The sequence below is a fragment of the Camelus bactrianus genome, chromosome 9, assembly GCF_048773025.1.
Source record: "Camelus bactrianus isolate YW-2024 breed Bactrian camel chromosome 9, ASM4877302v1, whole genome shotgun sequence".
In the NCBI taxonomy this organism is placed as follows: Eukaryota; Metazoa; Chordata; class Mammalia; order Artiodactyla; family Camelidae; genus Camelus; species Camelus bactrianus.
The window spans coordinates 7,761,667-7,777,877 of NC_133547.1; the positions used below are offsets into that span (position 1 = coordinate 7,761,667).

At 51.3% G+C, this 16,211-nt stretch overlaps 1 protein-coding gene across 1 annotated transcript in view; it reads left to right on the top strand.

Annotated features, from left to right (window-relative positions):
- Positions 1-16,211, top strand: part of SLC8A2 (solute carrier family 8 member A2) — a 31,835-nt gene that overhangs the window by 4,729 nt on the left and 10,895 nt on the right. The window contains exons 2-4 of the mRNA XM_074369340.1: positions 2,055-2,748; positions 6,849-7,513; positions 12,356-12,778. Of these exons, the coding sequence (XP_074225441.1) occupies positions 2,071-2,748; positions 6,849-7,513; positions 12,356-12,778 (1,766 nt within the window). The 5' untranslated portion in view covers positions 2,055-2,070. The remainder of the gene's footprint in view (positions 1-2,054; positions 2,749-6,848; positions 7,514-12,355; positions 12,779-16,211) is intronic.

Below are 16,211 nucleotides of genomic sequence, written 5' to 3' on the forward strand. Positions count from 1 at the left end.
GAGGGAGAGGGGAAGAGAGCTCGAATCTTTGCTTTGGATCCTGGTGGGTTTGTAATTATGCCTAAGTTGTTGCTAATTAGGGGGCTGCTAATTAGGTGTATCATTAGGGGCCTTGCCAAGGGGGCTAATTGTGTGGTGGCCCTTTAAGAATCACCCCTCTTCCCCGCCTACACACACTCTCTCTCTCTCTCTTCTCTCTCTCTCTCCTTCTCAGGGAAGTTCTGCCAACATTCTGCCTCCCTCCCGCAGAGGAGCCAGCTCCCAATCCAGGAGTACATGGGTGTGTCTTGGAGGCAGGCTGTGGGTTAGACTCAGAGAAGAACTTTTCAGACAGAAATGAAATTACTGGGAGAACTGAAGCTGGTGGCCAGGAGAGGGGTCAGGGAGGGTGGAGGCCCTGAGACACCTTCCCTTCCTCTCTGGCCCATTTTTTACAGGCTACTGGGTTATCATGGCAATGCTAGGATGGGGCAGAAAGAGCCAGAAGTCGGGGCCACTCTTGGCGAGAGAAACTGGGAGCTGCAGAATGGGTGCTGGGGGAATTTGGGCAAATTATTTAACCTCTCTAAGTCTGGTTCTTCACCTCTGTAAAGTGGCTTGGGGACTCCCCAAAGTGGGAGGATGTCATTTGGAATTGAGTGGTCAGCGAAGGTGACATCCAAGTGGAGAGCTGAAGGAGAAGAGGGAATCGATACGTGGGGAAGAGTGTTCCAGGAAGTGGGAACAGCAGGTGCAAAGGCCCTGAGGCCAGAACTTGTCTGGTGTGTGAGAAGGAGTGAGGAGGTCATGTGGCTGTGGACAAGAGAGGGAGGAGGAGAGGGAGCAAGATGAGGCCAGAGACAGAATGATGGGACTGGGCTGTGTGAGATCTGATGAGCCAGGGAGGGGCTTGGGTGTTCTGAGTGAGACCAGAACCATGGAGGCTTCTGAATAGAAGGGGGATGTGAAGTAACTTGCATTTTTAAAGGAAACCTAGATGAGACACAGAAATAGTCACTCAAAGAGGAGGGTATAGTGGTAGAATGCTTGCTTAGCATGCACGGGGTCCTGGATTCAATCCCCTGTACCTCCATTAAAAATACATAAATAAATAAATCTGAAAAAGAAAAAGAAATAGTCACTCAAACCCAGGTCCAGAGTCAGGAAGAGGAGTATTGACTGGTTACCCCACATCTAAATGGGGCAAAAAACCCAACCCCAAGGCCTCATATGTCATGGCTTCTAAGGAATCGTGCCCCTCCCAGAGACTGGGGGATACTGGAGAGAGATGCCTGCCCCCATTGCCAGGAAGAATATGAGTGAGAGACCCTCCAGCAGCCCCTCCTCAGCCCCATCTGAGACAGACAGACAAACACCCCAACACCTGCCACAGCCCAAGTCCCAGGCAGAGGCCCTCTGAGCACCAAGTTGGAAATGAAAGGAATCACCAGATGAGTTTAGGGCCCCCAGCCCCTTGCCTTCCCCACTCACTAACTTAATCAGTCTGTGTTTTTATGTGCCTGGCTTCACTCTTCCGTGGTCTGTTTGTGAGATTCATCTGCATTGTTGGGCATATCGGCTGCCTGCTCCCTTTTTGGTACTGTATAATATTCCACTGTGTGACTATTCTGCCCTCTAATTCTCCATTTTCCTGCTGATAGGCATCTGGATTGTTTTAAGATGGGAGCTATTATAAATGAAGCTTCTGTGAACATTTGCATAATTAAAATAAAAACATTTGTCTTTTGGCAAACACATGAGCTGTTTCTCTTGAGTACATGCCTGGAGGGGAAGTGCTGAGTCCTAGGATGCACGATGTTCTGCTGTAGTTTCCTGAAGTGGTTAGACTCCCATCAGCAGCATGTGCTGTCTTTATCTTTCTCTGTCTTTCTCTCTTGGTCTCTGCCTGGCCCCTCTCTGTGTCCCTTTGTGTCCCTGTCTCTTTGTATCTGTCTCTCTTTGTCTCCCCCAGTTTCTCTCCTCCCTCAATTCTTCACCCCTAACAAGCCTTGACTCCTGAGCAACAGAGAAGGGGTTCACTCCCCTCACCCAGACTTCATCCTCCTTCCCCACAGGACCCTACCACCCTCCATGGCTCCCCTGGCCTTGGTGGGGTTTGCACTCCTCCTGGGGGCTCCCCCATGCTCAGGGGCGGCTACGCCGACCCCCTCCCTGCCTCCTCCCCCAGCCAATGACAGTGATGCCAGCAGCATGGGGGGCTGCCAGGGATCCAGCCGCTGCCAGCCAGGGGTCCTGCTGCCCGTTTGGGAGCCTGACGACCCATCACTGGGTGACAAGGCAGCGCGGGCCGTGGTCTACTTTGTGGCTATGGTCTACATGTTCCTGGGCGTATCCATCATTGCCGACCGCTTCATGGCATCTATCGAGGTCATCACGTCCAAGGAGAAAGAGATCACCATCACTAAGGCCAATGGTGAGACCAGCGTGGGCACCGTCCGCATCTGGAATGAGACCGTGTCTAACCTCACACTCATGGCCCTGGGCTCCTCGGCCCCTGAGATCCTGCTGTCCGTCATTGAGGTCTGTGGCCACAACTTCCAGGCGGGCGAGCTGGGCCCGGGCACCATCGTGGGCAGTGCTGCCTTCAACATGTTTGTGGTCATTGCCGTGTGCATCTATGTCATCCCGGCTGGCGAGAGCCGCAAGATCAAGCACCTGAGAGTCTTCTTTGTCACTGCCTCTTGGAGTATCTTCGCCTATGTTTGGCTTTATCTCATCCTTGCCGTCTTTTCCCCGGGTGTGGTCCAGGTGAGCAAGGACCCACGGACGTCTCCTTGGTGCATGTATATCAGCAAAATCCAGAGGGGTAGCTTCCCGGGCTTGGAGAGTCAATTCTTGTATTTGCAGGAATGCATGCTCACATCCAAGAGGGACACCAGGTATGGTTGTGCGGGTCACGCACTGTACAAAGGCATTGGAGCCAGAGAGGGCAAGTTGGGACTGGAGTCTAGTGGGTGTTCCCAAGTCCTGTCTGGATGGCACTGCAGACCCTGGGAAGGGCTCATCTGCCCAGAGTGGGATGCCATTTTGCAATATACCCATCCCAAAGGGGCACATTTTAACTCTCACAAGGGCACGACAGGTGTTAACAGAGTCCTTGTGATCTATGTACTGCACACTACAGTCTAGCCAGGTATTTCCCAGATCTGTTCACTTGTTTTCCTATACTCCCTGCCTTTTGCTTAATTTATTCCCTCTTTTGCATAAAGACATCCTCTATTTGCATAATTCATGCTACAGTTGCATAATCCAGCCTTGTGTTTTCTGGTAGTGCTAATATGATTTGGGTAACTTGGTGCAATTTACATAGCTTATCCACGGACTTTGCATAGACACACGACCACATCTGTGTAAGCTAACTCTGTTTGCCACATATGCTGTAGTGGTTTGCATAACTCATTCATTATTTATCATTGACTTCTGATGTTAGGATAATTTATGCCACTTCCCTGTAATGTATACTCACATCCAATCTAACATAGGTATAAACCCAGCCCACTGCAAAGACCACTTTGCATAATTTATTCCAATAGTGAGATAAAATTTAGACTCACATTGAGCTGAGTAATTTACACCCACATTCACATAATCTTTTGCCTCTCATTTATCCGGTGCCTTAACCAGCATACTACCTCATCTTCCTTTAAAACATTTGTCTAATTTATTTCCCATAACCCCCAGACTGCTGTCTACATTTGCATAATTTATTCATGGGCCTGGCCTAATTCGTTCATATATGCATAACTTATTTGAGGCTACCCAGGATTCCTTCACACATGTGTATAATCTATTCATGCCTATCTGTCAAGTTTTGTCAGTTAAAGTTTCTTTCCAGGAAGGATCTGAAATTAGAGGTATCAAAATTCTTTGCAGGTGATTTCAAGTCAGAACTGAAGGATTAGAAACCACAGTGAGGAAAGAGGGAGATGGTAGCACCAGAAGACAGGGAGGAGAGAGGGAGAGATAGTTACTGCAATTGACTCATGACTGTAATGCTGAGTTTCCTGGCTGCCGTTTCGAAAAGTACAGAATGATGCTTCACACAGTTCTCAGGCATTGTTAAAAAAAAAATTCCTGGATGCAGTGAACTGGAGAGGTGAGAATATCCATATGGCTCTGGATTTTCTCCGAAGAGCTGTGTGATCCCAGGCAAAGCCTGTACCCTCTGGACCTCAGTTTACACATCTGAACCATATAAAGGGTTGAACTAGACCACTGGTTCTTAATCCTTCATTACCAAATCCTCCTTTTTTATAACAACTTTTGTTAGATCCCCTTTACACTGCTCGTGTTAAATTCTTAGATAAGAGGAGAGGGATCTTCTAGCCTTAGAGTTTTTGGTGCATGGACTCTGGAACCAGAGGCCTGGGTTCAAATTCCATCTCCATTGTTTCCTAGCTGTGTGACCTTGGGCAGGTTCTTTACCTGCTCTGTGCCTGTGTTTCCCCACCTGTAATCAGAGGATCATCATAGTACCAACTACAGAGAGCTGTGTGAGGATGTGGAAGGGCTTAGAATAGTGAGCTCCAGACAGAGTATATGTGAGCTCCTCTTCCCATTAACAGACTGGCCTCCACTGTTGGCTTCCCCAAAGTCAGTATCATGCCCAGACTGTGATACAAAGGAAAGTAAGATCTACTAGAACAACCTGCACTTCCGCATGTAAATTCCTCGGCATGACTACCTTCAAAGTCATGACAAAGGAGCCAGATTCTGGCACCTACTGATATATAATGAACAAGTTTGGGTTTAAAAGGAAAAAAAGTTCAGAAATCATTCTGTGCACGGAGCCCAGCAGAGGAGCCTATAGCCATGAGATTATAATCGAGTGTCTTCAGTGTACATTACACTACACAGGAAAATACTTCATATATACATAAAACAAAGTGGAGTCTAGATTCTATTATAAGCAGGGTTTCAGTGACATGAATGTCCAGTGGGAGGTTCTGAAGTCCGGGAGGACACAGGACAATCCTGTCTTCTGTGGGGCTGTCCCATGAGTCACTGGATGTCACCAGGGACCATATCCCCCTCCTCAATTATGGTGGCAAACCATAAATACCCCTACACTTGTGATACCTCCTCTTGGGGACGTTCTATCCACTGAGTCCTGAAGGTGTCTCCCTCCCCTACCAGGGTGGGCAAGTCCATGAGCCCACTTTCATTGGGGGCCCTAGAAGGAAGATGTGAATCTCCTAGAATTGAATCACCTTTTGTTTACCTGCAGGGATGAAAGCAGATCTTAGTGGTTTGAGATCGTTCTTCTGATTAAGAGCGAATCTCTAACATATACAGTGGCCAGTTCAGTGAACACAAGGTGAGAGTTCATTTTACACCTTGTGTGGAAAATTTAGCTTCTTTTCACAAGCCTGCCTGGTAGCTTTGTGTGGCTTTACTATTTCCAAGTCTGCCTTTTCTCTGAACCATGAGTAAACATAGCCACAAGGGGATGTGGTGATTGGAGCTTAAAGATATTTTCCCTACCAGGCTCATTTTAAAGATAGCTCTAGGGCCATCTTATTGTAAATACTCTTTAATAAGAAAGGTAACATATGATTCTTTATATGAACATTTCAAGGCGAACTGTCAAGTGTTGGTGGATGTTTCCTATATATGCCCAGACCATGGGCAGACTAAGTCCCAGACCGCCATGAGCCCAAGATAATAGCGCTAGTAATAATAATAACAGTAACGTTAATTTCACATTTTGTGTATTTTCCATGTGTCAGTAACCAACAGCAACAAGTGCTAGAGGTGCATAAACTCATTCAATCTTGGGGATATCCCCCTTTTACAGACAAGAGGCTGGGCCAGGCATTCCTCTTCTAGAACCAGAATCTAAACTCAGCACTGCCTTGTCTCTCTGGGAAGGTAGTATGTAAACATGGGAACTCGTTTTATAAGGCTATCAGACCATGAGCCAAACTTGTTCCTCTTTTAGAGTCAGAGTCCTGTCCCTCAGGGCCAAACAAATCCTAAGGAAGGAGAATCTGGCAAAGGGCTGTATTCACTGGTGGTGGGAGGAATAGGGGAGTTCGGGGAGGAAAGCAGAGAGCAGACCCGGGGTGACAGATGGGGTCTGGAGAAGAGGCGGCACCCCAGGTGAGGAGGGGCAGAGGAGAAATGGAGCGGGGAGAAAAAAGATAGAGGGAGAGAGGCAGGAAGAGACAACAGCTCTGCTCCAGGACAGGGGCTGGGACCACAGGAGGGGAACTGGTCTCTGGCTTGGTGGTGGCTGAGGATGTCTGGGGAGGATGTCTGGCTTCCTGGCACTTGGGCAGCTGGGTGTGGTTCTCAGCATGACAAAAGGTGGATGGATGGATGAATGAAGAGATGAGGAGAGAGACAGGGAGGGCGGGGGCGGGGGACATAAAGACCTAAAGAGAAGAGAAGGAGGGTGGGGGCAAGGAGAAACTGCAAAGAATCCGAGAAGGGAGAGAGTGGGTATCTACAAAAGATATAAAAGAAAGACATGGAGACAAGAGGACAGGGGCAACAAGAAAGGAAGAGACAGAAAGAAAGATGAAAAAACAACTGTCTCAAAGAATGAGACACAGGCAGAGAAAGAGATAAGGACCTAGACAGAGAGAGAAGAGAGATGAGGAGAGGCAGGGAGGAACAGAGAGAAAGGGATGGAGGGAGATGAGGGGAAAGAAGAGAGGTAGAGAAACGGAGAGAAGCGGGAAGAGGCAGAGATGAAGAGAGACAGGAGCGCAACAGAGAGGGTCAGAGACAGAACGCCAGATGGGGACACATGCGGGAGAGAGACGCTGGCAGCCGGCGGGAGGGCGGGCTGCGAGCGCGCCCCCTCCCGGCGCGGCGGTCCTGACCCGCGCGGCCGCCCGCAGGTGTGGGAGGCGCTGCTGACCCTCGTCTTCTTCCCGGTGTGCGTGGTGTTCGCCTGGATGGCCGACAAGCGGCTGCTCTTCTACAAGTACGTGTACAAGCGCTACCGCACCGACCCGCGCAGCGGCATCATCATCGGCGCCGAGGGCGACCCCCCCAAGAGCATCGAGTTGGACGGCACGTTCGTGGGCGCCGAGGCGCCAGGCGAGGTGGGAGGCCTGGGCCCGGGCCCCGTCGAGGCCCGCGAGCTGGACGCCAGCCGCCGCGAGGTCATCCAGATCCTCAAGGACCTCAAGCAGAAGCACCCGGACAAGGACCTGGAGCAGCTGGTGGGCATCGCCAACTACTACGCGCTGCTGCACCAGCAGAAGAGCCGCGCCTTCTACCGCATCCAGGCCACGCGGCTGATGACCGGCGCGGGCAACGTGCTGCGGCGACACGCGGTGGACGCCTCTCGCCGGGGCACCCCGGCCGAGGGCCCCGGCGAGGACGAGGACGACGGCGCCAGCCGCATCTTCTTCGAGCCCAGCCTCTACCACTGCCTGGAGAACTGTGGCTCCGTGCTGCTGTCCGTCACCTGCCAAGGCGGCGAGGGCAACAGCACCTTCTACGTGGACTACCGCACGGAGGACGGCTCCGCCAAGGCTGGCTCCGACTATGAGTACAGGTGGGTCCTGGGCAGGGTTCCCCCACCTGCCCTGGGTGGATGGGAAGGGAGGGCTGACTGCTCACGGATCATAGGTTCCGCCATCCAGCAGCCTCCAGGCTGCGCGTCCCTGGCGCCCATCCTTACTTTGCTATGGGCAGACCAGCAGTATTCATTCATTCATTCATTCACTCTTTTGGGGGAGAGGTCTACTTATTTATTTTTTAGAGGAGGTACTGGGGATTGAACCCAGGACCTGGAGCATGCTAAGCATGCACTCTAAGAGTTAAGCTATACCCTCCCCACCATTCATTCACTCTTGAGAGTCTACTTTGCACCAGACACTGTTATGGGCATTCGGCACGCACTGTTGGACAAGACAGACAGCGTGGCTGGCCACTGGCCACAGGCTGCTCCTCCCGTGTCCATTATCTACCTGTACCTTCTTGTGCTTGATACTGCACTGTTAATTATTACAGCTCCATTACAGGTATCGTTACCTGGTGGAACAAGTACCCTCCCCCATACACACACGATTGTTATAGTAAAAGTGTTTATTGAGCCCTTACTGTATGCTGGGGGTATACCGTGGTGAACAAGACTGCTAAGGTCTCTACCCTCTAGTTGCAATAAGGTTATAAACTATTAAACGTAGAAACCATCAGATGATGGTGCTATGGGGGAAAGTGAAATAGAGTAAAAGGAGCGAGATGATGCCCATTTGGTCCTCAGATCCTTGGTTCCACCATAAAGCAACCCACCCTTGGCATCCTACTGTGTCTCACTGCCCAGCCCCTCTCCTCACCCGCCTTTGAGCAGACCTGTGATCTTGTTCAGCAATTCCCACTATGTGCCTATTAGTTACCAGATGCTTTTTTTAAGGGGCTCAACAGAGAACAGTAAACAAGACAGATAACTTGTGTTCTCATGTGTCCACAGAATTCTTTATGTATTTGTAATTCTTCTGTCCACACCATTCTCTTTCAAGAATTATAGATTTACAGTACATTTTGTTAACTCATGTGCAAGTCTCACAGGGTCTCCTATAATAATAAAGTTTATTATATGTCTTCAACGCACCAGAAAGGGACCTGGGCAATGAAGACCAGCAGTGAACAGAAGACATAAAGTCCCTGCCCCAATGCAGCTGACCTGCTCATGGGAAAGACAGGCCGTTAGAAAGTATACATTGGCTACATTAAAATGTCAGGGAGTGGTAAGAGTGGTGAAGAAAAATAAAGCCGAGTACGAGCGAGAGAGTGTTGATGGCTGAGCTCTTCACACGTTCTGCCCACTAAGTTGAGGCTGAACTGTTCACAGACCTTTGGTTCTGCCATCATGTAGCAGCCAGTCCCTCATCCTTGAACTCTTCTCTCTCTGGGGCTGAGTTTCCTATTTCACAGATCTTTATCCACCACTGTGCCTCAGCAAAGACCTTTGGTAACTCAAGCTTCCCTCAGCCCCATCATGTCTACCTATCTTTCCAATGCCTCGGACATTTCTAGGTTTTCTCCTCCACCTCGGTCAGTCTGGGATATTTCAGTCGGTCCCTCCCCATCCACCTCTCCTACCCTGCCTCTCCCCAGCCTTCTCCTGAGTGGGGCACAACAGTTTACAGATCTTTGTTCTGTCATCCTGTAGCATGGGACCTCTTTGGCCATCCATGACCTCCTCCCTCCCTCCTCTCCCCCACCCCACCTCCCACCTCTCTTCCTCCTTTGATTGAAGAAAAGGGATTCACTGTATTGGAGCTTACTGTCACTCAATGTCTCCACCATCCCACTCCTACCCAAACCTCTGGTCTGCCTGGCCCCCATCAAAGCCTCAAGCCTTTGCAGAAGGGAGTACAGATGTCACCTGCTGGGATCAGAGACTGCCTTCTCACCTGCAGATGACCTCAGGAATGAGATGTTTGAAGTGAAGGAGTGAATCCTGTTCAGTGGTGGAACCAAATAGCTAGGAAGGGTTGCCACTTTCCTACTCGTCCCTGCTCTCCCAACCTAGCTGATATTCACAGGCCCGGCATCACTTCTGAAGGCAGCTTAGGTCCAGTACTGGGAGGGAGGACCCATGGGTTCCAGTCCAAACTTAGCCCTGGCCCCTGTTCCTTGGGCAGGTTCATGCCTCAGTCTGGGCAGGTTGGGTTGTCATGTACAATTGTTGAGTTTGTGCACTGCATAAGAGCACCACATCTAAGGAAGCCCTATTTACAGAGTGGACATTTGTAGATTTCTCTATTATGACAATTTTCTGTTTCATGGAAATAGGGTCTTGAAAAAGGGGAGCCCTTTTCTACTTTGCCCACGGGTATCACTAGGCTAGGGGGGTCCTGCGGGTCTCAGCTTCTCCAAATTAATAATGATTTCTGAGGCCCCCAAACAGCACAGCTATTCTGAGATTTAAGCCCCTATAATCCTAATACTCTAAAAGGTCTAAAGTTCTAATATTCCAGGTTTCCCACTTTTGGGTATTCTAATCCATACCCCACCAGTCTCTGATTTGATGGTTCTAAGATTTTCATCTTCTCAGATTTTGTGCATCCAGTGTTGGGATTTGTGTTCCTGTGAACCTAGCCTCCTATGATTCTGGTACCTGGTTTCTAAAATCTCTGTGTTCTTTTTCTCCCAAATTTTTATTTTGAAAAATTTCACACCTACAGAAGGGCTGCAAATACAGTCTGGTAAACCCTCTTATAACATTCTCCCAGATTCACTGATTGTTCCTATTTTGTCCCATGTGCATTCACTCTCTCTCTTGTTAATATAGAATGATATTAATAACTGTGGCACTATTTGAGAATGAGTTGCAAGCAGCCTGACCATTCACATAAACATATGCGTGCATCTGCTAAGAATAATGACATTCTCCTGCATCATCACAGTATGATGCTCACACTCAGGACATTTAATACTGAATCAATGTTATGACCCAGTGTACAGTCCACGTCTGCATTTCCCCACTTGTCCCTGTAACGCCCTTTTATGGTTGTGTTTTCACTCTCCCTCTCTCTTCGCATCCGATCCAGAACCACATGGTGTGTTTGGTTGTCATGTCTCTTCAAGCCTTCTTCAATCTGGATCAATCACTCAGCCTTTCCTCAGCTTGGCTTAGAGCAGGTCAGCCCACCCAGCTGGGTGCCTGACGCACCATGGACAGCGCCTCCTGAGCTGATGGCTGCAGCAACAGGGAGCCCCTATTTCCTCCACTCCGGCTCTCCTCATCCAGTCCTACTTCTGCCAGAACCTTGAGGTCCCTCTGCCCTTCCCACCGAGGAATGAGGGGTATATTAGAGATTTGTGACATTCAGCATCCCAGAGTCATTTTGATGTCTGCAGCCCTGCCAGGAGGAGGGCTCATACTCTGTCCCCTCAAAGTTTCACTCTCACTAGTGTCACCACCTCATTCCCTCCCCGATGCCATTATAGAGCATCTTGCATGTGCTTCAGAGACTTATACAACTGACACTCTTTTAAAGCTAAGCCAGTTCATGTCCCTCCTCTGCTTGGAGGTCACCCATAGGTCCCATCTCACTTGGAGTAAAGGCCAGAGTCCTCACTGTGGCCCATCAAAGCTCCGTGACACCTGCTCCTGTTCCCTCAGTGACACCATCTCCCATCCTCTCCCTCCTGCTCCCTTGGATGCAGCCACACTGGCCTCCTTGCTGTTCCTCTAACACTCCAGGCCTGCTCCTGCCTCAGGACCCTTGCATTGGCTGTTCCTTTTACCAGGAATACTCTTCCCCAGAGATCCTCCATGTGGCTCCCTCCCTCAGGTCTCTGCTCAGGTGTCACCTCCTCAGAAAAGCTTTCCCTGACCTCCCTAACACAGCGCTCTCTCCTCACTCACCACCCTCTTTCCTCTATTTTTCTCCATAGCATCATCACCTCCTAACATTATATTATGTTTTATTATTCATCTCCTGCACTAGAACAGAAGCTATACCAAGGCAGGGATTCTTCTTTGATCTGGTTTTGCTGTTGTTTCTCCAACATAAGAACAGTGCCTGGCACACAGCAGGTGCTCAATAAATATTTGTTGAATGAATGAACTATAATTAAATCACCAAATGTGTAACTGTCACTGTGATATGGCTCTCCAGTGGGGCTGTGACCCCCTGGGGACAGGGCCTGTTCACTGCCCCATTCCCAGCACTGCCCAGCACAGGGCACAGAGCAGGTGCTGAGGGAGGATATGTTGAACGACTGAATGATGCCAGGTTAAGGAGTGTGGACTTTCTCTTGGGGATACCTGGGAACAGAGACTGGTTTTTATGAGAAGCATGACAAGGTCAGTTCTGGGCCCTATGTCCCTGCTCCTCAAAGTGCAGTCCATGTACCAGAACCATTCGCATCCCTTGGGAGCTAGTAAGAAATGCAGTCTTGAAACCCAAGAGCTACTGAACCAGAATCTGCCATATTAACAAGATGCCCCAGAGAATTTGTGTGCACCTCAAAGTTTGAGAAGCAGGGTTGTGGAAAACTCCAGGCTCCCGCTCCACCCTAGGACTTTTCACGTGCTGTTCCCTCTGCCTGGAGCTCTCCTGCCCACTAAATCTTCCTCCATGAAGCCTGCTCTGATCTCACATTCATCATCAACTGTTTAATACCAATCCTCCTACTCTTCATGGGTTCCATGGTGGGAAGGACCAACTCTGTCTTGTTCCTCTTCTGCATCTCCTGCGGGGGAAGGGAACACACCCTCATTCACCCTCAGTACTATGTATTTAATGCCTCTCCACCGTCATACTTGTGAGTTCTTCCGTGGCGCCGCCCCCTCCTCTGGGAAGCCCACCCTGATTCTCCTCAACTCCCCACAGCCTTCGAATGACCTTCACCCTTTTCCTTCCCCTCTCCTCCGCCGCAGCGAGGGCACACTGGTGTTCAAGCCGGGCGAGACACAGAAGGAGCTGCGCATCGGCATCATTGACGACGATATCTTTGAGGAGGACGAGCACTTCTTCGTGCGGCTACTGAACCTGCGCGTGGGCGACGCGCAGGGCATGTTCGAGCCCGACGGCGGCGGGCGGCCCAAGGGGCGGCTGGTGGCGCCGCTGCTGGCCACCGTCACCATCCTGGACGACGACCACGCGGGCATCTTCTCCTTCCAGGACCGCCTGCTGCACGTGAGCGAGTGCATGGGCACCGTGGACGTGCGCGTCGTGCGCAGCTCGGGCGCGCGCGGCACGGTGCGCCTCCCGTACCGAACGGTGGACGGCACGGCACGCGGCGGCGGCGTGCACTACGAGGACGCGTGCGGCGAGCTCGAGTTCGGCGACGATGAGACCATGTGAGCGCGCCGACTGGCCTGCGAGAGGGGCGGGGCCAGAGCGAGACGGTGCCCGGGCGTGGCCAGAGAATGGGCGTGGCCGGGAGGCGGGTAGACCTCGGAGGGGCGTGGTCTTGGGAAAGGGTGGGGCATTTGTGGAGCCGTGCCTTTGAAGTGGAAAAGTCTGGGGAGGTGGGGCAGGGCCCAGAGAAAGGGCGTGACAGCGGAGAGGAGGGAGCAGACAGGAGGAACAGGGCGTGGCCACGATGTTGGGACGGGACGGGTGTGGGGCCTGGGAAAACTGGGCTGGTTTGGGGAGAAGAGGATGGGACACCAAGGGCCAGGTGAGGAGAAAGAGAGGAAATAGGATGGGGCATGGGGAGAGGAATGTGTAGGCCTTCGTTGGTAGGATAGAGGAGTGTGGCCTGAGGAGGGGATCCCAATGGAGATAAGGGGAATGTCTGGAAATGGAGCGTGAGTCTGGAATGGAGAAGGGGCAGGAGATGGGTGGGGTTTGGGTAGGGACACAAGAAAGAAGGAACGGGGCCTAAGAAGATGGGCGGGGCCTGCGGGGCGGATAGGAGGAAGGGGTGGAGTTTCTGGGTTGGAGGAAGAACCTGGGGAAATAGTAGGAGATGTAAGGGGAATGTGGGAGAGGCTCTGGGAAAAGACAGAGTAGTAATAAGGGGGCCTAGGAAGGTGAGGCCAGAGCTTGGGGAGACACGGGAAACTGGAGGGCTGGGATTGTGGAGGGTGGAGTGGAGTCTGGGGAGGTGAGCTGGATACACAGGCATACATACATAGACACACAGATACAACCAACAAGCACACTGGCACATTACAGACACACAAAATCACAGACAGATGCGCTAAAACAGAGTCAGGGCTGTTGTCACGCCCAAACACCCGGCCACCACCTTACGCCCCCTTACACAGATGCCCGAGTCTTTCCCATGTGTGCCTGCAGCCTCACATCCCCCACTTCGCCTGCCTGGGATGCAGACGGTGCCTCCTCTCTTGGGCCCGCTACCTTCCGCCCACACATGCCCGTCTGTTTCCCTCCTCCTGCCGCCCACGTTCTTCCCATCAAGCAGAGCCCCCACTGCGCTCCTCTTCCCTCTCCTCCCGGCCTCTGTGGCTTGGCCTCCAGCTCAGCTTCTCACTGCTCTCCTTGTCTCTCCATCTCTCCCTTCCCGTCTCTGCGTCTCTCGCTCCCGGCAGTCTCCTTCTGGGTTTCTGTTAATCTCTAGATCTCTGTCCCCACTATCTAGCTCTCTGACTCGGGTTATATTTCAGTCATGGACTCTGTATCTTTTCATCTTTCACTCTCTCTGGCTTGGGTTGAGAGCTTGGGTTGGCGGCTGAGGGCACCATTCCAAGCCCCATCTCTCACCCCCAAGAGGCAGAGGGGGTGGAGGGAGTTGTCTTTCTGCTTGTTCCAGTCCTTTTCGTAGTCTACCGCTTTCAAACAGCTTTCCTCCTGCCGCCAAGGCCCCACAGGCCCTCTCCTCCCCGACAAGGCTTCCCCAGGCTGGGACACCCTCTGTCCCCCGCCCCCACCCATGCTTCCAGCTGTGGCTTTGGGAGACAGAGAACAGGAGGCTAATTAGCGTTTAGGGAAACATATCCTTCCTCTGACGGGCAGGCGTTAATTAGAGATGCTTGGAAGCAGCCGGGCTGGAGAGTTGGCCCCAGGCAGGATCAACACAGAGATGGAAGAGAGATGCCCAGAGTTGGGGTGGTAGAAAGAGACTACAAGAGAGAAACAGACAGACAAGACACCCAGAGACAGAAGAGACCTAAGGAAAGAGAGAGACTGGGAGAGACAGCCAGAGTCATGGAGAGAGAGAGAGAGAGAGAGAGAGAGAGAGAGGGAGGGAGAGGGAGGGAGTCAGGGCTGTTGTCACCCCCAAACACCCAGCCCCCATATATATATTCTTTTTCAAATTATTTTCCATTGTAGGTTATTATAAGAAACTGAATATAGTTCCCTGTGCTGTACATTAAATCCTTGTTGCTTCTCGTTTCATATAGAGTGGTAGGTATCTGTTAATCCCATACTCCTAAGGCCGTTTCCTTTGATTTCAGGAAGTCCTGCCCTTGTCTGCCTCGACTCCTTCTTACTGTCCCCTGCCAGTTGGGTTTTTCCTCCTTCTGGGTCCCGTGAGGGCACATCTGTCAGGGTGCCAGCACGTGTGTCACTGCATGTCAGTGGATCACGGCGTGTCTGCAAGAGAGTGAGCGTGGAAGGCGTATGTGTGTCGCCCTGTCAGCGTGCCAACGTGTCGGCAGCTGTCTACGTGTGTCAGAGTGTGTGAGGAGCGTTGTCTCGGGAGACCCTCGTCCTCGCCACAGTGTTTCAGCACCGCGGACAGCTCCCAGCCCACTCAGATCGCGGGCGCCATTTCTTTTCACCCACAGAAAATTTTAAATATCTTGAAACCGGGAATGGGAGAGGGTGGAAGTGGGCGTATGTCCCCACGTGACCATGTTGTGTGCGTCTGCATGAGTGTCTCTGTTCTGTGTGTGTGTGTGTTGAGCTAGGTCTATTGAGACCCGTTTTGCTTAGATTGTGTTGACTTTGGCTGTTCCATTCTATGAACAATGAGAGACAGAGAGGGGGAGAGGAGAACACAGAAAGAAAGGCAGAGAGCTGGGAAGAGACGGTCAGAGAGATGGAGAGAGAGACACAGAGAGGCTAAAAGATGGGCAGAAAGGCAAAGGAAGCTTGAAAGAGAGACTGAAATGCAGAGAGAGACGTTGAAGGGAATAAACAGACATGAGGAGGCAAAAAGAGTGAGATTTAAGGAAGGAGAGTCTACATGGGACCCCAGCAGGGGTCTTACAGGTTGGCGATGTCGCCGAGGCTGCAGTGGGGGTGTTGTGCTAATTGGCATCTGGTCTATGCGATTTTGCCACTGCATAGGGAATGGCTGCAGGGTAGGATGGCGTGTGGGCGTGGGAGGTGTGGCTGGCTGTGCTTCCTCTGCCGGGTGGCTGTGTGGGCTGGGTGTTTGTGTTTCTGGGTTCTGGGGCCAGGCCTTGTGGTTCCTACAGCTGAAAGAGCTGCTAGCGGCAGAGCTGTGGGCTTTTGGGCTTGTGGGTCTTTCAAGATCAAGGGGGGTGGGTTGTGTACCTGAAGGGAACAAATAACTTCTGGCTGTTTCTCCCCTCCCACCCCCTGGTTACCATGGCAGTGGGGATGCTGAGAAAATCAATTAGCCCTTGGTTAACCCTCTGAATGTAATCAGGACAGAGGGCAGAGAGCCAACGGTCTCCCGGGCTGAGGGATTTGAATTAAGAACTGTTCATGGAGGGCACACTATATGCCCAGCACTGTTCTAGGCACTGGGGATACAGCAAAGAACATAAATGAACAAAGGTATTGCCCTTATGGAACTTACATTTTAATGTGAAGAGAAAAATGGCAAACAATAAAGAAAATGAACACATT